The sequence below is a fragment of the Semicossyphus pulcher genome, unplaced genomic scaffold (assembly GCF_022749685.1).
Source record: "Semicossyphus pulcher isolate SPU_LCO1_2020_fin unplaced genomic scaffold, fSemPul1.0.p SCAF_8, whole genome shotgun sequence".
In the NCBI taxonomy this organism is placed as follows: domain Eukaryota; kingdom Metazoa; phylum Chordata; class Actinopteri; order Labriformes; family Labridae; genus Semicossyphus; species Semicossyphus pulcher.
Genome location: NW_027211759.1, coordinates 27,645,625 through 27,671,228, shown reverse-complemented (window position 1 = coordinate 27,671,228; position 25,604 = coordinate 27,645,625). Strand labels below are relative to the sequence as shown.

The 25,604-nt window shown below is 39.8% G+C and overlaps 5 protein-coding genes across 8 annotated transcripts in view; 2 read left to right on the top strand and 3 right to left on the bottom strand.

Moving 5' to 3' along the window:
- srgap1a (SLIT-ROBO Rho GTPase activating protein 1a) overlaps positions 1–815 on the bottom strand; it is a 91,928-nt gene extending 91,113 nt beyond the window's left edge. For all 4 annotated transcript variants that reach the window (XM_069685788.1, XM_069685789.1, XM_069685790.1 and 1 more), the window contains exon 1: positions 251–815. In XM_069685788.1, the coding sequence (XP_069541889.1) occupies positions 251–314 (64 nt within the window). In that variant the 5' untranslated portion in view covers positions 315–815. The remainder of the gene's footprint in view (positions 1–250) is intronic.
- An 825-nt stretch (positions 816–1,640) lies between these two features.
- On the bottom strand, positions 1,641–7,187 carry rxylt1 (ribitol xylosyltransferase 1). The gene is made up of 6 exons (XM_069686646.1): positions 6,985–7,187; positions 6,639–6,827; positions 5,261–5,363; positions 4,813–5,127; positions 4,545–4,715; positions 1,641–2,640 (listed from the first exon to the last, which is right to left on the bottom strand). Exons 1-6 carry the CDS (start codon positions 7,130–7,132, stop codon positions 2,238–2,240), a joined length of 1,329 nt encoding a protein of 442 aa, XP_069542747.1. The 5' UTR covers positions 7,133–7,187; the 3' UTR covers positions 1,641–2,237.
- Positions 7,188–9,041: 1,854 nt separating this feature from the next.
- LOC138613107 (cytochrome b-c1 complex subunit Rieske, mitochondrial-like) lies at positions 9,042–11,339 on the top strand. Its single transcript, XM_069686695.1, has 2 exons — positions 9,042–9,240; positions 10,611–11,339. Exons 1-2 carry the CDS (start codon positions 9,129–9,131, stop codon positions 11,219–11,221), a joined length of 723 nt encoding a protein of 240 aa, XP_069542796.1. The 5' UTR covers positions 9,042–9,128; the 3' UTR covers positions 11,222–11,339.
- Positions 11,340–11,945: 606 nt separating this feature from the next.
- On the bottom strand, positions 11,946–14,137 carry LOC138613193 (protein C19orf12 homolog). Its single transcript, XM_069686808.1, has 3 exons — positions 14,022–14,137; positions 13,443–13,603; positions 11,946–12,874 (listed from the first exon to the last, which is right to left on the bottom strand). Exons 2-3 carry the CDS (start codon positions 13,600–13,602, stop codon positions 12,609–12,611), a joined length of 426 nt encoding a protein of 141 aa, XP_069542909.1. The 5' UTR covers position 13,603; positions 14,022–14,137; the 3' UTR covers positions 11,946–12,608.
- Positions 14,138–15,912: 1,775 nt separating this feature from the next.
- Positions 15,913–24,980, top strand: uri1 (URI1 prefoldin like chaperone). Its single transcript, XM_069686309.1, has 11 exons — positions 15,913–16,271; positions 18,186–18,220; positions 20,506–20,584; positions 20,858–20,993; positions 22,146–22,237; positions 22,320–22,383; positions 22,519–22,714; positions 22,794–23,040; positions 23,153–23,304; positions 23,393–23,633; positions 23,978–24,980. The coding sequence occupies exons 1-11, from the start codon at positions 16,200–16,202 to the stop codon at positions 24,164–24,166; spliced, it is 1,503 nt and encodes a 500-aa protein (XP_069542410.1). The 5' UTR covers positions 15,913–16,199; the 3' UTR covers positions 24,167–24,980.
- The last annotated feature ends 624 nt before the right edge of the window (positions 24,981–25,604 follow it).

Here is a 25,604-nt window from a genome sequence, read left to right as displayed (position 1 = left end):
CATGCTCGAAAAAAATACCATTAAATTGTAGTAGGCCTGAGAGAAGTGATAGAGAAATCTAAGTTCAATAAAGACTGGGTGTTCTCCCTGAACACGTGCTTGTTTGCCTTGCAGTTAACTACATAATGGAGGTCATATAATTAAACTTTTATCATTCAACACAGTACATGCCACAGTTGTGATGACTCATACACAGGTAGTGATGAACTAACGTTAGACTCCTCCGGCGGCTCCAGTCACCCTCTCTTACCTTTGACTTGACTCTCGTACTCCGCGATGATTTCTTTATCCTTTTTGAACCTCGGTGAGGACATTTTCCTCCTTCTCGTGTCCGCTGCTTGTTGTGAACTTCTTGGTAAAACTGTAAGTCAACACGAGAAATCCTACAGCAGCCGACACATCCCGCACAGGACGAGAAAATCACCGCGAGATGAAGAAGAAGAAGCGCGAGACTAAAATGATACTTTGCGTGTAACTCTGCAACAAGCTCGACTTCAAGCAAACAGAAAACGTTCACTTCTTCATTGTTGCTCTTCCCTTTGGATCCACAGCAGAGCCAATGCGCAATCCTGCTCGAACCAACGGATCCACTCAGTATGAGAGCAGGCGGCGCGAGGCAACAGCAGGAAAAACACAATCACGCAAGTTTCAGGGTCTCTGCGTGTTTTCACAGCTCCCTGTAAAGTTGCTGACAACCCGTCCGAGGGGCTTCAGAGTCGGCCTGAATTGCGAGTGTGTGTGCTTTTCAGTAGTGGTTTCCAGTTTGGGACCCGCACACACACACGTACTTTCCCCCTTTGCTCGTTCTCCCTCGACGGTTTCTCCCTCCAACTCCCAGCAGGCTCAGAGGCAGACAGGGCAGGCCGACTGCAGCACACGGCAGCTGGAGCCAGGAGGGGGGAGGAGGGGGGAGGAAGGGAGATGGGAGGAAAGGGAGGGATCTCCTGCACACTCATACAGCTAGTGGACACCAGCGGACTGACACCCTGCTCCCAAATCTGAAGGCTTCTTTTATAAATCCCTATCAGTCAGCTGCTAGAATATAACCCCAATAAACAAGTGACCGAGAGGATCTGCAAATCAAAGGTTTCCTTAGTGTTACTAGAAATAAAAGCATCCCAAGTGGTTTTTATTTTGTAAAGATATCCCAGACTAAAATGTGGCATTCTCTAAAAATTCACATTATAACATTTACATATGAAGGATTGGATTTTTTGCAGGTATTCGGTCAAATTTTTTTTATAAAAACAGACATTCAGCATTTTACTAAGTGTAAATAAAAGCAGACACAGGGGTCCAGTTAAATACATTCAGGGGTCCCAGATCTCCTCACTACACCCATACACTCATAAAGCCTACAGATAACATGCGCAGGCTTTTGTTTTTGAAGGTAAAACCCTGATTATATTTATATTTTATTCCAAACTGAAGTTTAGAGTCCCCAAAATCTTACACTGTAGATGCCAGCAAGCTTTTCCAACAATATATACCTTTATGTCCGTTTCTTTGGTCAAGTCGAAAGTTTTTATGCTTAATTAAAAGCTTGTGCTTCACATTTAAACTCAGAACATGAACTATACTGATGAACAGGTCCAGAGCGCCATCTGCAGGGGAAACAAAAAAAGCACAGGACAAGAATATCCACTAACTTCTCCTCTTCAAGTTTATTTTATTGCACTTTCTTAAAAAATCCATGCGGCACAGAAAATAAATAAATAGAACAAATGAGAAGAAATAATGGTTTCTTACGTTCCGATCAGATATCATGCCACAGCAACAACATTCATGTCCAAGCTGCTCACAAAACAAAATAGCTCTTTGCACCATTTTAAAATAACATGGTCTCATTCTACACCTAAAGTTGAGTGTTTCCTTAAAATCACAATAGAAGTGCATACAAACAGAGATATAAAACACAGCTGAGTTAATAACACTTTAAAATGCAAAGGCAGTTTCTCATTAGTTATTTCTAAAACACCTGGACGTTCCACCTTTGTAAACATTAAGATGATAAATATACATTAATGCCATGAGGCCCTTTACTGAGCAGTAACGGCAGCTTTATAACTTTACATACATAAATGCTTTTATAATAACCTCCACAGGAATATCACACTGAACAGAATCAGGTTCACGTCACCAGTAGTATGTCACATTTCTCCACAAACCACAGAATAACTTAAACAAATGGAACATCTACCCCTGTTTATCATAAAGGTCTGTTAATGAAGCACCAGTCAGACGCTTTTGAAAAAGGTCTCCTCGATGACCTCGGTGAACCTCTCCTTCATCTGCTGACGGAAGCCGGCGTACCACTCCAGCAGCCGCCTCCTCCTGTCTACCCTCTGCTCCTGGCTCATCCCGCGCTCCCTCTCCAAGATGGCCGGCAGTTCTTTCCAGTCACTGATGAAGATGAAGGGCGCTCCTGCAGCTTTGAGGAGACGCAGAGGGGAGCTGGGCCCGGCCGCACAGGTCCCCGGTGTCAGGACGTCTTCCACCACGGGCACCGAGCCGTACGAGCATGCCTCGTAGATGCGGTAGCACTCTGTGTTGATCCCGACCGGGCAGAGCGTGAGCTCGCTCTGGGCCAAAGCTGTTTGGTAACTCCTCAGACTGTCTGCTGTCTCCTGAGGGAGCCACCTGAGGCAAGCAGGGAGGAAAGAGTACTAAAGCATTAAAAGCTTAAGTTACTGTGATAAATGTTCAAGATATATTCTAGTGCCGCTTCACTGGGAAAACTCCTGTTGTAGAAATCTCAATTCAACTGTGTTTATAAAAAAACAACTGAAATACTGTATTTAACTTCTCCAGACCAACAATACCAGATTTTCCATCAATATTATTAGTCAAGTCGACTGTGATTGCAGGAGTGCAGCTATATAACCTTCATGATCTACTCTAGATATCTAAACATGAGCCTTTTTCAAGCTGAGTATCAAAACACAATGAAATTAAACTTCTTACTGCCTACAGTTAATTAAAAAAATGGGCACTTTGTTATAATAAAGAACAATTTACGTATGTCAGTTAATTTCCTGACTGTACTTTAAGGGAAGGTAAATGGACTGAAAATATAAAGCGCTTTTGTAGTCTTGCGACCACTTAAAGCTGCTTTTCCACCACATGTCACATTCACACACTGACACACTGATGGCAGAGGCTGCTACGTAAAGTGCCCAACTGTCAATCAGTCATCACATTCACACACCGTTGGCTATGCCAGGGATTCTCAAACTTTTTGGAACCAGGGACCCCTGACAGGGGAGAACATTTTCCAAGGGCCCCTCATAATCGTAACACCGATTAAGCGTATTCTTACTAACATTTGCACTCTTAGATTCCATTGGAACTATTTGTATTGTAAAAACTTATCACCCTAAATACTTCAGACCTGTTTCACAGAGATAAACAGGAAAACATTTCTGAATCATGTAAATACCACTTACATTCTTTAAAACAGAGACTCACTTTATTCAAACTGCTTGTGGACTTAAAAGCTTTCAGAAAGTTAACAGCAGCAGACAGCCGCAGGAACGGCTCGCTGCGACCTGAGTGATTTCAGCGACTGAGATTGACATGATGTGTCACAATCATGTCAGTTTCTATTGGTCCAAAGCTAACGTGGGCGGGAGGAATGGACACAATATGCTTGTTTCATTGGCACAAATGGTCGTCATCTGTAGACATGTAGTTTTTGATGATACAGCACAATTTTATAATTTATTATACATTTATTATAATTATTTTGTGGACCCCACTTTGAGAAACACAGGGCAGCAATTTGAGGTTCTGTGTCTTTCCCATGGACACTTCGACATGTTGACTGAGGGAGCTGGGGATCGAACCACCAACCTTCCAACTGAAAGATGATTGACTCTATCACTGAGCCACAGGCTTACAGAATCTTTCCACATTAGTCTTAGGTCAATAATTTAACGTCCAAAAAACTTAGGAAGATATGAACCAAGGGAATGATCACAGTGCCTAAAACCCACGAAAATGAGGTCTATTAAGACCTTTTAAAAACATTCAGGTTTTTTTACAGGGTTCTCAGGGGCCTTATATTAAACAGTTTATGGAGTCAAGAAAACTGCGACCTAAGAGGAATGTTATGGCTTTAGTTTGTCACTTTCTTTATGTTAAAATGTAGAACTTAAATTCATTACATGCCACGTTTTTCAAGGGCACCAAAAATGCACAACAACCATCAAAACACAATGATGACTGTCCGTGTTGATACGACCAGTGTTTTTAAATCTGTTGTAATTATTATCGTGGGTTTCTTTACCTAAAAAATAAGGGCTACACTCTTTGGCCTCTGTGATATCAAACTTTAACCAAGATGAAGTCATTTCAGTCCCTGAAATTATATCTGATTTCCAAATAAGTGGGAAATCCTCTAATGACTTGTACTCTGACTCTCATGACTTGTAATTAAGAGTGCAAAAGCATATATAAGTGTAACAGTCATGAAACTAAATGAAACATTTTAACTTTTCTAAAGCACTCCTACACAACAGCTCAACAATTAAACCCTGACTTACTTCTCCCTGGCAGTGGCGATGCATTCTTTTTCCAGGCCAGATTGTTTCAGCACCTGCATCAGAGTTTCCCTGGACGAGTTTTTGTAAACTGTTCCTAGAAAGTTGCAGAGGTATGGCCTGTTGGAGGTGATCAGCTGGGCATTCGGCCTGATCATAGGAAACTGCCTGTATCTGCACAGAGACAAGAAAAACAATCTTATTTATTTAAAAAGACAACAATAAGGAATAAAGACGTACACACACTTATTAATACTAAGAAAATACATACGTAGCGACTCCAAGAGGCCACTGGAAGACGTCCTTGTCGTTGATCCAGGGGCTGTCGTACACCACAAACAGCAGCTCCACAAAGCCACCGTTCCTCTTTAGGTACGGGGCGATCCAGCCATTGCTGCAGTGCTCGTTGCCCAGCAGGACCACAGCCACGTGTGACACCGTGTGGGACTGCACCAGAGCTTGGACATGCTCCAGCCAGCGTGTGGAGTAAGAGACCTTCTGCTGCTCGCGGCCATTCAGAACCAGAACCAGGCTGTTCATTTCCAGAGGCACATGCCCCTGGACCACAGCAGGGCCTGTGTAGAAACTAAAGATGGAGAGGTAACAGGGGAGTCACAAGTCAGTCTGATGGTTCTGTATTATTGAGTACTTGTTTTATGACGTGGTTTATTTCACAGACACACCATGAACTTGGGAAGTTTTTAGGTCCAACTTGTTACCTGAAGTCAATCTTCCCCGCCTGCAGCTCTCCCTCCCTCCATTGTGCCACCTTGTCAGTGGGGTTGAGGGGTCCTTCTAAAATATGTTCCCACAGGTAAAGCCCTGAGGAGAGAACAAGGTTCAGTGCAATTATAAAAATGTCAACATGTGCAGAGCCATCACGTTGTACCGTTGCCAGGTTTCAGCAGCAGAGCATAAATCAGTTTCATGTATCAACATCAATGGCTGTGGACAATCGTCCTGTTATCAGGTGCATTTATATGCAGTATATTTTGTTACTTAATGAAACATCTGGAATAATTAAGAAAGCAGCAAAGGGAATAACTGTTTTTGATATGTTTATGTTTGAAGCCTTGTTAATTACTCCAAATGATGAATATAATTATGACATTTCTCACAGGGACCATTAAAGTTGTATTTAATAACGCAAGAAAAAGAATACTTTGAGATTTGCTTCAATAAAGAAGAAATCAGTAAGAGACACCATTTAAAACCCTTTAAAACATGTTTGAGACATATATTCAATTAGTGTTTTTTCTCATTAAATTTGCTGTTGAGTGTATTTTACAGTCTAAGCTAGTCCAGTATGATAAATCCACTACCAGATTACTTTTGGACTCTACTTTAATAAACAAATATTTTTTTATTCTGAACATTAGAACACTCAAGATTTTATGATTTAAAAGATTTCTTATATTTAATAAGTCATAATATAAATGAAAATATGATTTGAATATATTTCAATAACATGTTTTTTTGTTGTTTAATTTTTTTACAGCTACTAGAATGCACAAGAGCTTTTTTTTCCTCCATCAAGCTGTTTCTGTAATTTTTAAAAGGAAATTCAAGACCTATCTTTTAAATCTGGCTTGTAATTTCATAAAATTTGTATTGGTAAAAAAAGATTAGAGCATCATTGTTTTTGTTTTGTTTTTCACAAAGCTTTATCTTTGGTATTAACATTGTCTTATTTTACTTTTAACAGTTTTTAATTGGTTGATTTCTAACATTTTATTGTTTATTACTGTAGTGGTTTATTGTAACATTTTTAATTGTATTATTTTCTACTTTTTTGTTTCAGTCTTTTTAAATTATGTCTATTGTTGTCAATGTTTGTTCTATTCTACTGTAAGAAAGCTGCTATATAAAGGTTGACTCTATTAATAGCTGACAATAACATATAAAACATAAAAAGGTAGTCTATATTGTTTGACGTTGAAACAATTAGAAGCTAAAAAATATTCCGTTACAAGACAAAATATTCTCCTTTAAAATGTAAAACAATTACTAAAAATGTTCTGTATTAGAAAATACACACATGCAGTTAAAGACCGTATCTCATCACACACTATGACATCTCGTTTTTCCAGGACTTACCGATGGCAGCTTTGCCCCAGATCTGTACCCTGTATCTCTTTGGTTTGTTCTTGTCTATTCGGCTCAGGTGCTGTTTGAAGGCCTCCCTCTTCTTGTTCAGAGCAGAGTTGTACTCCACCTGCTCGTCCTCCCACGGATTCCAATCATCTGCTAAAAATGGGGCAGCAGCACCGCCATCTCTGACACCACCTGCAACACAATACACCATCTTCATTCAGCTAAATAACGTCTTTTTATTGCCTTTACCTACATGAAAAAGAAACGGGCTTCTAACGGTCTATTTTAGATTCTTTGTCGGTTCATTAGCTAGGCTATTTAACGGTTGTGTCACGGTAAATGAGATTACCGGAGGGTACTCCTGTCTCCTTCTTCACCACCCGGTGCACGCGGGAGATTACTTTGGTGCTGAAGAACACATTGTACGCAGCGTACAGTGAAAATGCCACATACGCAAAAATAATAAGAAGAAATAGTTTTCTTTTCGGAATTTTCATTTTTCTATCCTTTTTTTTTATCAGGTTACCATTGTGTTACTCGTCTCCATATTTAGTGGGAGGACCCTTGTTTACATCACGAGGACCCCCGGATAAAGCTGTCTAAGAGTATTGCCTGAATAAAATGTATCGTAGATTAAATGTATGCACTGTTTCTGCCATTTCGGATCAAACTATGCCCATTTGTCAACACTAAATATGTAAAGTATGTTGTTCGTATTAACTGTAAAACTACATCAAAATGCTCTATATTCGTAAAACTGAAAGGACACTTCGATCAGACCTCTTTTATATTGAAATAGTAATGCAGAACAATATATGACAAGTAGTACATCATCAACATTTACTTTTTAAAGAACGGGGTACAGTGTGTTCACAAAAATAAACTTCAGCACAAACAAAACAAAACAAAATACAACAAATATATTTAGCAAAGGGGTCTCTTCGAAATTAGAATCAAGGTTAAGACCAAATAGGTTTACACATACAAGGAATTTGACTTGCTGTTTTGGTGCAGAACAATTAACATAGAGGTAGAATAAAAAATAAGTTAAAAAAAATATTAAACAGTGGTACTTCTACTGGCAAGGACCTTAAATAGAATAAAATATAAAAAAGCAATATAAAACAAAATATGTACAACAGGTGTAATTAAAGAGCTGTAGAGGCATGCAGGTATGTGCAAGTTGATGTGATTTGAGAGTGCAAATATTAAACAGTATCAAATTAAAAACAGTGCAATGTAAACAGACAGTAATAATAATAATAATGTTGATAATAATAATTATAATAATAATGATGATAGTTCAGCAATTATGTTTTCTTTTTTCAATACTGTTTGCAGAATAGTGCAATTTCTCACATACAAAACACCAATAGGAGTCTATATATTCTTACATTTATGGAATAAAACAATATACCTAAAATAATTTAAGTATTCAACAAAAATTCTGTTTCCTTATAATCCATTATGATACTAGATTTTACACGATAGCAGGTAAAATGACAAAGGAAAGGTTTTTTAGATTCTTACCAATCATACATATCACACAAGAAAAGAAGAAAAATAAGTAATCTGTAGTCTATATTTCTTCATTACAGAAAGTCTGTGAAGGTTCTCAGTCATCCAGGTAATGGCAGTTCTAAGATTATATTCCAAGCTCTGACCACAAGTCAGTTTAGAACTGAAGAAGCCTTTCGGAAGTGAGGTGAAACGTCTTCAAGAACTCAACCAAGTCCAGTTGCCTTTTGGATTAATCTTAGAATTAATTACAGAAAATACAGCTATTATAAACAAAGGTGCTGAAATAAATATTGTTATGGATATGGTTGCTATATATACAAGTGGTGGATAGTTGAAGTATTTACAGAGAACATGGACTGGCATTGGATGCAGTGATGATGAATACGAGGGTGAATGTTACAAATGACAATAAATAATAAATAACATATTTTCACATGCACAGTGAAATTTGTGTCCTTCACATGTACACCTGATATGGTTAGATATGTGATTGTCCCTGACACTCTGACTGAGTTAAGAGTTCATCAGATTGACAGCCTATCATTAGATATTTTGAAGTGATATATTTTCTTTGGGTCAGTAAAGAAGGTTAAAGAAGTTTTTTTATTAAACTGACAAAAAGGTGTGAGGAGCTGAATTTCTGCTCCTGTAAATGGTTAAACACATTTTATAGTATAAGTTAGCACCGTTTTATTCCATAAAAAAGATGATACTGTATGCTTTTAAAATTTAATGTCCTAAATCATTAATCTAAAAGCAAAATGCTAAAGCTCATCTAATAAATTACAGGCTGAGCATTTTATTTTTTTATTTTTTTATACGGGAAAGTTTTTTTTCCCAGACCTCACGTAAGGCGGAACCTTGTTTCGGCGGAGCGAGTTTCTGGTAACACACATCAGACAGTAACACATAAGAATTGTAAACGACGCAAGGTCGTCCGCTGCTGGTGGAGGACTCTTATTTTGGGCAAAAATGATGTCCATAGCCGCTCGTTCCGGGGCTCTGACCCCGTACCTGCAGGCAACCAAACACACAGCTAAAAGCCTGGTGTCCGCCGGAGCGAAGGAGCTGATTCCTGCTGCTGGTAAGGACGAACGAGTGACGTATGGCTGATAACTTTGATCGCTGGTTATGGATCTGAAATTACCTTTAAAACAGAACATATTACTGATAAGTTAACATTTCCACCTTACAAAACACGTAAATGTGTGGTTACTTTACGCTACTATCTGGAAAGTCAACTACTGACGCTACTGCTAACAACATTGCTGTGGCTAGCAGAGACTAGTTGAGGTTTGGTAACTGAAATCTGACCGGACAGAGAGGGTCAACATAGATAAAAAGTCTGGACAAGAAAAGACTAGAAAGATGACAGAGATCAGCAGACAGACAAGAGCACTACTGTCCTCCAGTATCTGCTTTGAATACAAACTTAAGGTGTGGTCTTGTGCATTCACGTGTGGTAAACTGACTTACTGACTTTGTTCCTTCCTGTCTTCATCCTTACTTGTGTTGTATAAAATCTCAGATGTACATCGCTTTGGACCAAAGCGTGTGCTTAATGAAACTGTAACATTGTAACGTGTGCTGCAGACAGTACTGAGAGGATTGTAAACAATGTAGTCGGAACACGCTCTGTTTGACAAACTGCATTATGACACCATAATCACCCCACTCTTTGTTTTCTGCATTATATGTTCTGTAAATAAGATTTCAGATTATTGCAAATCTGAAAACACATATGTCGATACCGATTTATTTGTGATAAGCACATAACATCATGATAATAATGGATTAATCACTTTAGCTTCAATATTTATTATTCGTCAAGGCGATCAACAAATTGGTAATTAAGTGATTATGTAGGAAAGTTTCTGAAGTAAAATACCAAATATTCACTGGCCTCAACTTACCGAATGTAAATAGGTTATAAGTTGTTTTTATTGGTTTTTAAGGCTGTTGATTAGAGACTTTGGAGATCTATTGATTGAGAAAACAAGAACAAGATTAATTGATAATTTTAATAAGTTAGTAGCAGCCATACTGACAGTTTCCTGAACTCTAGATGTAAACATAACTTTATGTTTTGTGATGTTTGTAAAAATGTTTCTCTGGTTTTAGTTATCTGTAATGAGGAATGTCTGTAGATTCAGTGTAGAAATCAGGCTTGATTTAATCCAAAATATGAAGTTATCCAATTTTCAAGGTCACATGAAGGCATCAGTAAACATTTAGTTAGTATTTTTTTTATCATTATTACATTTTCTATATGATCAAGGACAGTCTGATATGTCGTAAATCCACAAATGGTTTCCCACATTATGAATGAGAAATGTGGTAATTTAATGTAATAAACACTAAATATTAGTTATGCCACTATTTTTTATTTGTTTAATGTATTTGCACATCCTCTTTATTTGTCTCTAAAAACTGCATCCTATGTCTCGTTTCCAGCTCCTGGAGCAATCCGCCTTGCCCACACAGACATCAAGATCCCTGACTTCAATGACTACCGCCGCCCAGAGGTCACCGACCCAAACAAGTCATCCCAGGAGAGCAGTGAGGCAAGAAGAGCTTTTTCTTACCTCGTCACTGGAGCGACCACTGTAGTTGGTGTCTATGCAGCCAAGACGGTCGTCACTCAGTTTGTCTCCTCCATGAGTGCATCAGCAGATGTCCTGGCCTTGTCCAAAATTGAGATCAAGCTCGGCGACATCCCTGAAGGCAAAAACATGACCTTCAAGTGGAGAGGGAAGCCCCTGTTTGTCCGTCACCGCACAGAGAAAGAAATCGCCACAGAGGAGGCTGTGAATCTCGGCGAGCTGCGTGACCCCCAACACGACAAGGATAGAGTGGTTAACCCCAAATGGATGATCGTCCTGGGCGTGTGCACCCATCTGGGCTGTGTGCCCATCGCCAACGCTGGAGAGTTCGGAGGCTACTACTGTCCGTGCCACGGCTCCCACTACGATGCTTCTGGAAGAATAAGAAAGGGACCGGCTCCGCTCAACCTGGAGGTTCCCTACTATGAGTTCCCTGATGAGGACACAGTCATCGTGGGATAAGTACTGCTGCTCCGTCTCAGCTCCTCTCTGTATAATGTATTTCTAGATGGTTCTCTGTTGGAGTTGGTGGTGGTATGAAATGTGTATTTACTAATAAAAAGATATATTTCCAACTCTATTACTGAGTTATGACATCTTTTCACTGTTAAGTTTTCCAGTGTTCTGCATCATTTAGTTTGATGTCACTGATTTTCTGCAATTTTTCATCGAGATTAAAGAAACATTTTATCTCAGTGGATTTCTCTCATTCAACTTTCACTTTTAATATTTTGCATTTTTCATATTTTTTGCGCTATATGTAACCTTGTCATTCCCACTCCTATGTAGCAATGTAGTGCTAGAGAAACAAAATTAAATCTCACTGTGTACTTGTATATGATTTTAAATGACAACGAAAACTTGACTTGACTGAACAACATGAGACAGAAAGTTTGCTGCACAGAAAAAGGAGCCAAGATAGAACTAATTTCAGCGGCACAAAATGCTTTGAAGATTAGAGAGAACTGTATAAAAAGGTGAAACAAAAATGCAAAAAAGAATCCACAACCCCAACAGGTAAACTAAACTAATTACTAGAAATGATAAACTCAAGCTGCGATGGATAAAGTTTTACAAGTCTAAATTCTACCTGAGTAGTGCCTTTAACAACCTTCTATAGGCAAAATGTTTGACGTGTTGGGGGCTGCATTCAGTCCCTAGAGTGCTAAAAAGAAATGCAGTGGGAGTTAGAGCCACAAAAACTGCAACAGTTTCAGAAAAATCTTGACCACACCCATCAGTTGTGACCCTAAAGACTGTTGACATTTCTGCTCTTATGAACCTTTTTTCCTTTCAGTGAGTTTTTTTCAGAGAAGATAAGAATTTAATTGCAGTGATGCTTCTATGAAAGATGAATCGCAGATGGCGCTATTCCTGAGGGGAAAAGTTTGTTATTAAAAACTAAATGAAACTGTGAAATTCAAAGACGTTCTTTATTGATGAAATCATTTACAGCAATAAATAGCTGTGATTGACTAAGTGATGTGGGTATACTGTACAAAGATGCTGGTAAAATCCTTCTCTTTACCTTTATAAATTCAAATAAATTAAAATTTTCACACTGTGCAGTTGGCTCTCATTCACTGCATAATCCCTTTTTACAACGGCACTTCATTGTCAGAGAAACTTTAAATAAAGACATGATTATCAGTGCCATTAAAGGCTCGATGAAAAATTAGTAATTGCACTTCCCATAATAAATTAATCCAGCTTCACAGCTGTTCTCATTCACAATAATAAAGTCACATTAACCAGTGTTATCAAGTGTGTTTGTGCAATTTTACAACATGGTTTGCATTTGATAAAGAGTCTCTCCAGCTTCATAAAAACCTGCACCACGTCCTCCTTTTTAATCCACATAGTGCACGTTTGCCTGCAGCTCCTTGGTGACGTACCCAAGCAGGGCGCCTGTGAGCTGCTGCTTCAGCGTGGTGTTTCCCATCACTAGAGCTGTCAGCTGAGCCAAATCTGTCCACTGGATGTCTCCCAGGATGACCATGAGATCATTGTAGAGCTTCTGCTGCTGCTGAGGACTGAGCTCCATGATGATCTGAGGCAGCGGTTTGAATTGTCCACTCGTCAGCCAGCAGCCCAGCAGGCCTCCGACAGCACCGCCTGCAGGGGAACAGGGTTCAACACGTGTGAAATTTACATCAGTATTGATTGGAAATTCTAAAAGATAAAGGTTTGCAATAAAGTATTTTCTTAGGTTAATACTGTAGATAATGCATTGGGGAAGTTGCTGCATACACATTGTCTGTGTTGGAAGAAGTTCTCAGATCTTTAATGGAAGTAAAAGAAGCAGTGTGTGTGTCATTACTGATGAGTTGATGTGTTCATTAATTTAATGTTGTAGCTCGTAAAGGTGGAGCTAACTTTACTTACTTTAGGCTATAATTTACAAATGCGCCCCTGGGAATCAATGAAGTTCTGTCTAATTTTTAACTGTAGTAACACATACTTTATTTATTGATTATATATATAATTTTTTGTCTCAATGTGCAAGTTTGAATAACTAAAGTGATAACAGAGGAGTAGAAGAGTTAACGCACAATGATTGTCTCTAAATTACAGTAAAGTAGAAACACAACGTTATACAAGATTGCATTTCTCAGGTAAAGTAAAACAAGTTCCTGAAAAATTATGAACAGTACTACATTAGTATTATTGTTTTCCCACTCACCGACTGCAATACCGAGAGGACCCCCGACCAGCCCTCCAGCGAAGGCCAGCCCCCCCGCTGCTGCTGCCCCCTTCCCCGAGCCCTTCACTGTGGTCTGGATCTGCTGATCGGCCGATAACTCACAACAGAGCTTCATCACATCATCCAGACGATGACACATTCTGTGGATCACATCAATGTAGAAATGGAGACATGGTAGAAATCTGAACTGTTAAATATTTAACAATCTAAAAATAATAATATTAAAAAAACCCAGGAATTTTACTGTAACTTAAAATACAAATATGTGTTGATATGTCACCAATTAAAACAATCACACCTGACAATGACATACAATTGAAAATATTTCTATTTAAAATACAGAGGAGAGCCTATATATTTGGAATATTTTGAGTAATTTTCCAATGCAGTTATCTACAGAAACTTGTGTTATGGCCTTAAAGCTCTGATTGCATCAGAGAGCACCATAAGACACAGGTTAACGTTACACAGTGGGTCCTCTCTAAAGAATATTACCCACCCGATTTAAGGAAAAGCCGCTGTCACAACATATAATCACAGGAAACATTATTAACATACCTTACTGCGATATAAAATCCTCATCAATATTTGCAAGGATTGTATTTAAGATGTTCTTATAATGTCAAATCTACTCTTTTTCTACCGGTTACTCCTGACTTCTGAGCTTGCTAGTCATGACTATGGCCGCAATGCCTTATGGGAGCAAGAACAATGCTACGTTCAGGGACATTCGACCAATTTCCCCGCTTTTCAGTCGCAAAATTACTAAGAGTTGCACACAACCATAATACGTTTAAGCATATCTACTGTTTTGAGAGCGACTACAGAATAAAGGGAAAATATTCTTATAATGTACCAGCGGAAAATATTTATTAATAAAGGGGTATATTTCATATTAAAGAAGTTTTCTTCTGGATTTGCACATTTGTAATATAGTAATTGATTGATAATTCAGAATTCTTTTGTAAGAATGATTTGATAATGAACATTTTATTGTCAAATATTTCGAATGTGTAAAATGAAAACCTCTTTCATTCTTCCTAATCTGTTTTTTAAATATATTAAAAGTGTGTGTGTTTTGTCTTTCAAAATAATGGACAAATGTCTGGGACCTCTGGTTTGAATACAAAACATTAGAGGTAAACTTTGGAATATTTGATGTATAAAAGTGAAACTTTTCTTTCATTCTGCATAATTTGTTATTCCTTTGCTATTATAACTGATACTTGTACTATTTCCGACAGTAAGTAAATGCAACAAAAACAGCCAATGAACGTGTGACAAGAAGGGGGCTGGAACCATTAGGTGGATTATATTAATATTCCGTAACCTAACTTGTTAATAACAGGATCTCTGTTTAACGTATTTATATCCACAGTTAGCTATGTGAACTTTTATATGAATATGTGTGTCATTAAGTATGTTCTGTATCAACGATGTTTGTGCTGCTTCAGACAGATCCACCATGTCACGTAGGGAGGAAACATACTGCTTCTTTTCCAATAGATAAATCTGTGAACATGCTCGTGCTTGTCACAGTGTTCCTGCTTGTAGGTCAGCGCAGCAGGATTTCAGCTCACTACAGTGTGTCAATTTGTTTACATTTGTGTAACCGTCCACATTTACCCAGAGTACATCGGGAGACACAGAGGAACAGCTGCGTCAAGCCAGCGTCATTAGGCATAAAAACGGGAAATGCAATGTTTCGCCTTCAAAATAATATGTTTCATGTTCACAAGCACATTCACAACAAAAGATAGGCTTTAACCCCCACAGGAGAAATTTACTCGTCACAGCACCTCACAAAACAGGAAAATTATTAAAGTACTCAAAGAAAGATAAAAAGTAGGTGGCAATAAAAAGATTTAAAAAAATATGACAATATAAATAATAACTAACAAAATAATTAAAAAACTATTCACACTATGTACACATGTTTCCCTGTCGAAAGATATGAAGGGGTTATTTTTCTGCACAGAAAAGAGTTCAGTCATATTTTTTTAAATCAATCATATCATGTACAACATACAACAATTTACATATAAAACATAATGAATTGTTGTAGATATCATTATACCACGAAAGAGCATATTACTTTAACCAGCTACAAAATTAATGTATTGTTGTTATTTACATAATATTATTTTGTAGTATAAGAATATAGTAATAAAGACTAATGGTACTGTATAAATGCACAGAGAGTAGGATAAATGGTGGACAGATTACTCTAGCATTGCATTTAACAAACTTTAAACCATTTTTGTAATTAAGCAATGTATACTGAGTATATTTTTTTGTTTTACTTTACCACTCCAATCAAAGGTTAATCTTTGTTAACTTTTTAAATATTTTATCATACCAAGAAGTGACGTACCGATGCGGTCTTTTACTTTGAATATTCGGACCGGAAGTTCCGTTGTTATTCCTGTGTCTTAACGTTGGACCGAGGCGCAAGTCGCAGCGAGAGTGACGAGGAATATTTCCTGATCTTTGGAATATTAAAAGCGTGGATATTTTTGGAAATGATGCAGAAATCTTGAAATGAGAGTGTGAAATGGTATCACTTCCGAAAGTGAGGATAACTTCCACTGCCTCTTGGATGAATACGAGCAGAACGGCTCTCAGGAATAGCTGCTGCTGCATTCATAAACACTTCTTTAGGACTCACAACAACCCCTGAGCTTTGTTTTGGGGTCACTAAACGCAACATATTCCTGTTGTGCACGTGGGTTTACAATGGCTGAGAAAGGTAAAATGAAAATAGAGCATCTCGGCGGAGTTGTCAGGCTCCGAGAGGAACACGAGAAGGTAAATTCACCAGGTGACACAAAACATTTTGCAGGCTACAAACTAACGTCCGCCGTGTTAGCCAAACCACATCAGGTACTGGCCACGCGGTGTAACAGAAAACGTCTCTGAACCACGGGAACAAATGTTCAAATGCATTTTTCATGAAATTAATACGTATGTGCATTTATATTACTAACATATATGTCACATTAGTAAGTGGTGAGATCACTGTTTTCATGTCCTCTTTCCAGAAGCTTCCTCCTCGCAGCCACTCACATGTTAAACTTCTTGTTGAGTAAATGTTGCTTGGAGGTGTGTTTAGTTTCGTTTCTCTGCATATCCTTGCTCGTACTGCTGTTGAACTTGAAGGCAGGTCGGATTTACTGACCTCAAGATTTATGTAAACTGACTTTTAACGTGTTTATTTAATGTAAGTCAGCTAGCTAACGGTGGGGGATTCAGCTAGCTAATATTAGGGGAGACTGGGGGCGGTCGCAACACTTTTTGAATTTCTCTGAGTTACTCAGAGATTATTTGGGCTACACCAACCAAATGTGTATATAATAAACTTTAATCTTTCTGCTATTCAACCATACCAATTTAAGATTTAAAAAAAGGTATGACATAAATCATATTATTTATTTAAATAGAGGAAGTCAGACGTTGAAACTGACCCTAATACTGGAGAGCGTTGCAACACTGGTCAGGGAAGGTTGTAACATATTTAAAAAACATTACATTTAAGTCAATAACTTGAGCTGTTTCTCTCATTAAGCATAGTATTCTAAATATATGCATTGGTTTACAGATGTATCAAATCATTATGTATTTATAGAAGTATAAGTATTTAGTAAAACTTCAGTTTTTATTTATGTTTTGAAACACTGAGCATATGCCCACCTAAAGTCAATGTACAGATGTTACAGATGCTGTTCAACCGCTCCATTTTTCAGTTCAATATTTCAGAGAATAGAAACAATTGCAATTTAACAAACATTTATTTTATCATTTAAAAAAACTTGTTGCAACTAGTTTTGCAGCAGCATCAGAACCCCCCCTGCTAGCTACACACAGTTAATTCGGCACATGCCGCCATGTTATTTAGAAGTCAACATAACAAAGATTAACTAGAGAGTAATTAAGATTTAATTCATTGAGACAAAGGTTTAGGGAAGAATGACAAAAACATCTCAAGAAAAACAAATGACTCAGAAACAAGAATGTCAGTGTGTTTACTGTCTACATGGTGGCAGAAAGGTCTAACTGAGCATGTGCAGTATGAGTGCTGGCATGTTTGTGATTGGAGAAGTTCCCCAGTCTCCTCCACATGTGAACAACCCTCCCCCCAAACAGATATTCAGACAGGAAGACCCAGATGATCAAAGTTTACAACAAAACAATCTAAAAAAGATGAACTTCTAGATAAAAACAATGTTTATGATCTGTTATTTTGAAATGATTGAGCAGTATAGTTGTATTTCTCACATAATGTGTGTGTATGTGTGTGTGCGTTGGGGGGGGGGGGGGGGGGGGGGCTTTGAGCAGACTGCAGCCAACTTTGGATGTTGGTCTAAAGTAGGTTTAAATAAACTGTATACAGCACCATATGTGAGTGTCCCTCCATGTGTGACAGTGCAGGGCTGTTTGTGCAGATGTCCTCACTGTGTGGAAGAAGTGTTGACAGCTGTGTTTGTCTTCCTCTCCTGCTTCCTTGATCCGGTTTGGTATTTTGTTCTGATTCCCAGTGTGTGATCAGTCACACAAGATTTATAATCACTGTGTTGAAATAGTAGTTTCCTTTAATCTCTTTGTGGCTATAATTACAGTTGACGTTTTACCATAACTTCTTAATGCTTTTATATCCTTGACACAAGACTGTAAGTTACAAAGATTTTCACCACTATTCACTTTGAAATATTTCTCCTAAAACAGGTGGTGAGAGACTGTGAGAGTCGGATTCAACACTGGTAAGCATTAAGAAAGTCACATGAATGTTTGAAACGGTTGCATTGTAAAAGCATTGTTCTGTTTGTTTGCAAAAATTAGCTGGTCAATAGAGGTTCACATATGAAAGCTTTTTCATTTGAGATATAGAAAACAGATGGAAACTCTTTTAAAAAGTTGTCTTTATTCTTAGGATTTAGGAAGGCCTAGCTGAGATCTGACTATGTTATTAAAAACATTCTTAAATTACAGCCAAGATTTTAATGGCTCTGCGCTCCCTTGTCTCTGACTGATCCTCTTCTATGCATAAAACCAATTTAAAAATGAAATTAAACCTATATTTCACCCAGAAGTTGATCCTCTGGTATGATCCATTCTCTATTCTTTCAGTGAAGTTTGTGTTAGTTGAGACACTTTCTTCCAGCTCCACGTCAGAGCTGCAGAATTCATTCTATTATAATAACCACGAGTTTGGCTTCCACAGCTAATCAAGCCTGATTCTGTTCAATATTGATGCGTTGTGTTTAGAGTGCCGGACTCCCCCTGACCAATCAGAGGCTTTTGTTTCAAGTGTGCTGTAATTGCTCCATTTAATCCTGATGAACACAGTTGCAGTAGAAAGAAGGAGCATGTTCAGTACACAGTCAAACTTAATTCTGTCAGATTGTCTGATGAACTTTGTGGACAATAAAGTTTTATTCAATTTGTTTCCACTCCATCACACATCTGCACAGGTTGAATTCAGGGCAGAGCTGTGGTGGGAGTTCTGTGACACCATCAAACTAAATTAACCACCAGGAACTTTTTCTCAGCACAGCAGGAAAAGCACAGGTGTTACTAATAACATCAATGATGGCTTTGTTAAATCCAAGTGTTCCACTGAGTTAGGACTCTATGCATAGATGACGCGTCTCCACCTCCTCTCTTTGTACGAAAATAAAGCCAAAACCCCCTCGGAGCGGGCGCTGCCATCTTTCATGTTCGTATCCAGAGTGTGTGCAGTAGAGATCGTCTGGTGGAGCGGCAGTATTGACGTCCCGCCCCTTCTGCTAACCAAAACACACCTTTACCTTGTGTCCTTGCCGTGTTGGAGCCCTCAGGTGGGCTCAGTCTGCAGCAGAACAGCTTCGCGTGTCGGTCTGAAGCAGATAGAAACTTCAATGTCTGTAGTGTTAGTGTTAGTTACGTCTCCTCTCGCCGTTCCTCCTCTCCTCTGCTACTCGGGAACAGAACGCTGCAGGAGCCCCGTTTGTCAACAGAGCTGTCAATCATGAGGCCACGCCCCCTTTTTATAGCATCAAATAACTAAATAAAGTAAACTTGTCAGCAAAATGAACACTTGGACATAAATCAGCATGATAAGAACTAACTATAATGACAGAAACCATGTTTGAGAAAAATTTATTTGACGTGTATTTTGATTTTATAGTTTGGCTCATGTCCCATCTGTTAACATGGAGGAGGCGGGCTTTATGACCTATACTGCAGCCAGTCAGCAGGGGGCGATAGAGAGGGTTTGGCTTCACTTTAAGGGAGCAGGACAGTCACGAGGAACCTGAATTTTAGCCATCATTAATTTGATTATTTTCATCTGTGCTTTTCCTGCTGCAGCGTTTTTGTCATTTAAAAAGGTGCTATTGAATAACAAATGTGCGCTGTACCCTCACACAGGTGATGCATCTCCTTATTAGAGGTCTTCTCTAGACTGTGTGTGTGCAGGCTAATTTTGGACAGGACAAATTATAAATGTAATTGTTATTGTCAGTGAATCCTGCATTGTGACCTTGCATAATTCCCACCTTTAGAAAACAGCACTAATGAGGCAGAATAACTGACAACACCACAGTGGTTCAGGGCTTGATAGAAGTCTGTTGTGGGGACTGTTTTTTTTTACATTATTTTTCCTCTTCTCGTTTCTGTCACAAAAAGCTTCAGCCTTTCTTTATAGACTTTAAAAAACGGACAGTGGAGAATGTAGTTAAAATACTTTGAGTGTAACTAAATCTTCTTTATTTGCTTCATAAAAGCATTGTAGTGTATAATTTGTAGTGTAATATTTTTTCTCAGTTTCTTTGATGTCGAGAAGTTTGACGTCGAATGAAAATGATTGACAGTGACATCTCGAGGCCTCGAAGCCTCACCTCTCCTCTGACAGGGAAACATTTCTTATTAGGTTTCCTTCCTGTTCTTCTGCTTAACATTCTAAATTATCCAAATAACTGTTGGATAGCGCTGGTTTCAGATGAAAAAACAAACACGTATTTGATTTGCCATGAGCATGACATCATTTGAATTCATGCTTCTGCAGGAAGAAGCTGTCAGGTGACTATGAAGCTCTGAATGAACGCCTTCAAACTCTGCCAGACCAGCTGTGTTATGACATCATGGTGAGTGTAACCTAATTATATATACACAGAAAACACAGTCACACAAGCTCTGCACTGTGAAGTGTAAGATAGCAACATTATCTTTAAAACGTTTCACTAGCTGAGTTTAGTTTAACTTTACAGAAGCTGCTCCTAAATACACATTTTCACTTCTTCACTGAATATTTTATGTCCATTTCTTTCACTTTCACATCCACATTCTGCCTCCTTCTCTCTCTTTCCCTCTTCTCTTTCTCCATCCATTCATCCACTGTGTGTGCTGTAAACAAACAGGTGCCGTTCGGCCCTCTGGCCTTCATGCCCGGGAAGCTGGTGCACACCAACGAGGTCACGGCTTTGCTCGGAGACAACTGGTTCGCCAAGTGCTCGGCCAAGCAGGCTCAGAAAATAGTCGACCACAGGATGAAATGTGAGTCTCAGAGGCCTGTTTTCTGTCCTCTGGAAGAAAGATGGCGTGTTAAATTTAACTTGAACTTGTGAACTCTTCTTCGTCCAGCAGAGGGGGCTGTTGCTGCATCAAAATAGCTCCTCTGAACTTAACTTAAGCTGAACCTTTATCTACCATTAGATTTAGGGACAAACTTTTCAGCTGCTCGTAGAATTTAGTGTATTTTAGTGAAATGTTTAGTTTCTGCTGCTATTAAAGGAGTAAAGGTCGAAGCTTGCAGGGTTTTTAACGGATGAAATTTCACATGAGCGAGGCATGTTTGCAGCACTTTAATTCACATGTTGCAGATCACAGTTTGGTTGTAAATCTCGACAAAGCGGTTCGTCTCCTGTGCTCAAATCAATTCCCATAAATGCACCATTATTGTTTGATTAAATGCAAGAAGTCTGTGTGTGTGTGTGTGTGTGTGTTGGTTCTAACATGGGCTGTGTGTGTGTGTGTGGCTGTGTGTGTGGCTGTGTGTGCGTGCGTGTGTGTAGTGGTACCTCGCCTGTGTTTGCCCCGCTGCTCATTCTGGGTCTGAAAATCTCATATCGAGTCAAATGGGCCCAAGTAACGATCTCTGATGTGAACATTATTAGAGTGTTTAGTGAAGCAGAAATGTGCTGCCACAGCCCATCCGCAGCCGTCTGAACCCCCCCCCCCCCCATCTCCTGACCCTGCCCACCCCGCTATTACAGAGCTAAGTGCTGTAATACAAACACAGCTAGCTGAAATGTGTCAGACAGCGGCGGAGTTGTCAGGCCGTCTGTGTTTGACCTTTCCTCACTTCCAGTTGATGCACTGACTGGAGGGGCTCCCGATCGCCATGGAAACAGGGGCCCTCTGCTGCTATTAGCAAAAGGGCTTAATTGTTGTCAAGATTTAATGATCCGGAGTAGTATTCAGGGCAGAAGATATTATGAACTGTTTGTGTCATCATTTTTCAATTTTTTCCCCCCAACTTGTTTCACATTTTAACTCTTGAGCGGCTGAGTGCCGATCGAGTATTAAATGTTTTATTTAAATCTGTGTTAGCCTGCAGCCTCTCTCTGCACACTGGGTTTCGTTAGTGTGTCTCCAACTCTGCATTGCATTCTGATGCTAATGCGCCTGTTTTGTTTTTTCCTGCAGATGTGAAGAGAGAAATGGACGATCTGTCAAAGACGATGAAAAACTTTGAAGCCAGAGTCGGTTTTGCGAAGGATTTGGAAACCATCTCAACCGTAAGTTGCATTTCTACAAATGGATGAGATGTTTGATAAGACATAAGTGGGGACACATGTCCTGACTCTGCTTCTTCTTTAGAGTAAAAAGGACTATGTTGACATCAGAGAGGATGACGGAGACAATGACTCTGCTCTCACCAAAGGTATCTTTGTCAGCCTTTCTTCTGACCTCTTTTACCTCTTCTGTTAAAGACCTAACCCACTCTTTAATCCTACACCAAACTGATCATTGAGGCTAAATAAAGGACATTTCTTTTCCATCCTGTGTGCTTTAACAGGAAAGCACAGAATAGCTCACAAACCAAACTCTAAGCCCAAGTTGGAAGCCGTGTTGGATGTGAAAGAGGAGGATGAGGAGACTGAAGAAGAGGGTGGAGATGGAGGGAGCAGAAAAGATGTCCTGACGGAGGAGGAGTTGTGGGCTCGATTGGATGAACTGGAGAAGCTGGAGGAGCTGCAAGACGAGCAGGACAGGTAGATGAACATGGTCTGTGTTTATGAAGTTTTCTTGATAACTGCACACCTCCTAACCTCTGAAAATAAAAATCTCCAGGTTATCTGATAATGCAGACATGAACGGTGAGGACACATCATCCCTCTCCTCAGAGGAGGAGAAGGAGGGAGATTCAGCACCTCCGGTAAACGGACTGAGTCTGAAGCCCAGCTGGACGTCTGGGCCTCACAGTACAGCTCCGCCCAGCGCGGACAGGAAAGAGGAAGAGGACGATGAGGAGGAGGAGGACGAGGACGGCAGCTGTTTGCCGACTATCTTTTTCTCTCACACAGTGGAACCCAAGAAGGTAAAAGCAGAGTTAAAATATTTGTCAGATTTGTTGTTTAAGATGTGTTCATCTTTTCCATTTTTTTTTTCAATTCCGCGGTTTGATTAATTTCTCCATCCTTTTCCTTCAGGTGAGGATAAACACGGGAAAAAACACCACCCTGAAGTTCAGCGAGAGGAAGGAGCAGAAGGAACACTCAAAGAGGAAAAAGAAGAACGGCCACAATAACGGACACTCGCATCACGAACTACACAAAATCACAACACCAGCAGATATCTACAGGTGAAAGAACACAATAAAACTAAACACAGATGTAACGAATACAATAGTTAGCCATTCTAAAGTCAAAGTGGTCTGTTGCTCTGCTCAGGCTATTTGTGGATGTGAAGAACGGGGAGCCGGTCCCCAGAAAGTCCATCCTGAAGTCCCGCAGCCGAGAGAACAGCGTGTGCAGCGACACGAGCGAGAGCAGCGCGGCAGACTTCGAGGAGCGCCGGATGATCGGACGAAGCTTCAGCCACGACGAGGCGACGCACAGCGACACCAGCGACGGCATCACAGAGGAGGACAGTCCCACGGCGGTGCCACTGCACCCCGCCAGCAGATTCGAGGTGAACCACAGGGCTGAACAGATCTGTCAGGTTGTACGTCTCACTTACAGTGTGAAGGAGGCTGTAATATACCTACATCATGAAAACAATTTGTGAGAATGACACCTCCGAGCCTCCGCTCCCTTAATGAGAACATAACAAAACTCCCACAGAAGCCTCTTTAAGTTAAAACGGCCGCTGCATGCGGTCAGACAGTCATTAAACGCAGGTCACAAGAGGCAACAGGAACACAACATGAAACAGTTTAACTCTTCTGTGACCCGAAACAGACATCACATGTTCAGTTTGAGAGGTGAACGTGCTCGTCAAACTAACACCAGGTCAATGATCTCTCTCTTCTTCAGGCCTTTTCAGGTACGGTGGTAGAAAAGGACCCCATGCCCTCAGCTGTTCCCCACCTGACCATCGTTCCTCCCGCTCTGCCGACTATCCTGGAGAGGAAACAAGAGGAGGTGACGCCCGACGCCCCCCCGCCTGAGCAAGCCCCGAAAAGGGTGTCGAAGTTCAAAGCTGCCCGGTTGCAGCAGAAGTGACTGTTAATGAACAAACATCCAGATTTCACAATAAATTCTTGTTTCTATTTTTGTTTTTTAAAGCCTTTGTTTCTTTTCTACAACTGATGAACCGGACACACCATCCTCTCCTCTCACGTGTATCTCTCTTCCCCTCAATCGAACATTTGTGTCACTGAGTGTGAAAGGTCAGTGATTGAAAGCACAGTAGCAACTTTAACGAATCATTTTTAACACATTACAAACACCAGTAAATGAATTATCTTATTTTTCATGTCTAGTCTTCGAGTAAAAACATCACTTACTGTCTCTGTGGGTCGTGTTGATCCCTTACCTGTCTGTCACATGTCTACCTGCTCCTCTGTTGATCTGTTACCTGTCTCATGTCTACCTGCTCCTCTGTTGATCCATTACCTGTCACATGTCTACCTGCTCCTCTGTTGATCCGTTACCGGTCTGTCACATGTCTACCTGCTCCTCTGTTGATCCGTTACCTGTCTCATGTCTACCTGCTCCTCTGCTGATCCGTTACCTGTCTGTCACATGTCTACCTGCTCCTCTGTTGATCCGTTACCTGTCTGTCACATGTCTACCTGCTCCTCTGTTGATCCGTGCTGGTGCCAGGTTAGGTAAGTGTCTCTGCTTTGCCTCTTAGGATGAGTTGCCTTGCTTTGTTTCTTTTCTAAGTTTTGATCATTAAACCGAATCAGGAGGCCGCTCGCTCTCACCTTACCTTCACCTGACCTGCCTAATGAATGTATGTTTTCCTTTGTGACGAGCTTTATGTAAAGACAAAAAACTAATATTGATGGGAACTAAACAGAAAATAAATCGTTTTGGCTACGAGCTCGGTTTCTTCTTTCTTCGCGGTCATTTGTGAATCATTATTTCTGATGAATTTCCTGTTGTGCATTAAAATTTGAACAGCAGCATCTACAGACGCCTCAGTGCAGCCAAACGGAGAGCAAAGTGAACACAAAACGCCTTTTACAGTTAAAATACAACCGAACTGCAGCCTTAATGAGAGAGAGGGGGTCTTTAAGGCTCTGACAATAAATCAGGTTCAGTGTTTTAATACAGACAGTGAAATAAAAACTGGTGGACGTGTACCAAGTTTGAAGTCCTCTGTTAATAAAGTTGGTTTCTTTAGTTCGTTGGTTCTCAGTTGGAGGGTCGTGTTCCCTCCTAAGGTTTTTAATACACTTCTGGGGCAGCTGCGGCTCGGTGGTAGAGTCGGTCGTCTCAATCGGAAGGTTCGGTGTTCGATCCCTGACTACTGTTAAATCTCTCCTTGGGCAAGACACTGAACCCCAAACTGCGGGTATGAATGTGCATAGATCCTGACTGGAGATTGACACTCAGGCCTTTTCCATCAGTGTGTGAAAGGGTGAATGTGACATATAGTGTAAAAGCACTTTTTAAATGCGGTACATTTAGCGTGACTTCAGAGGGATTGTGA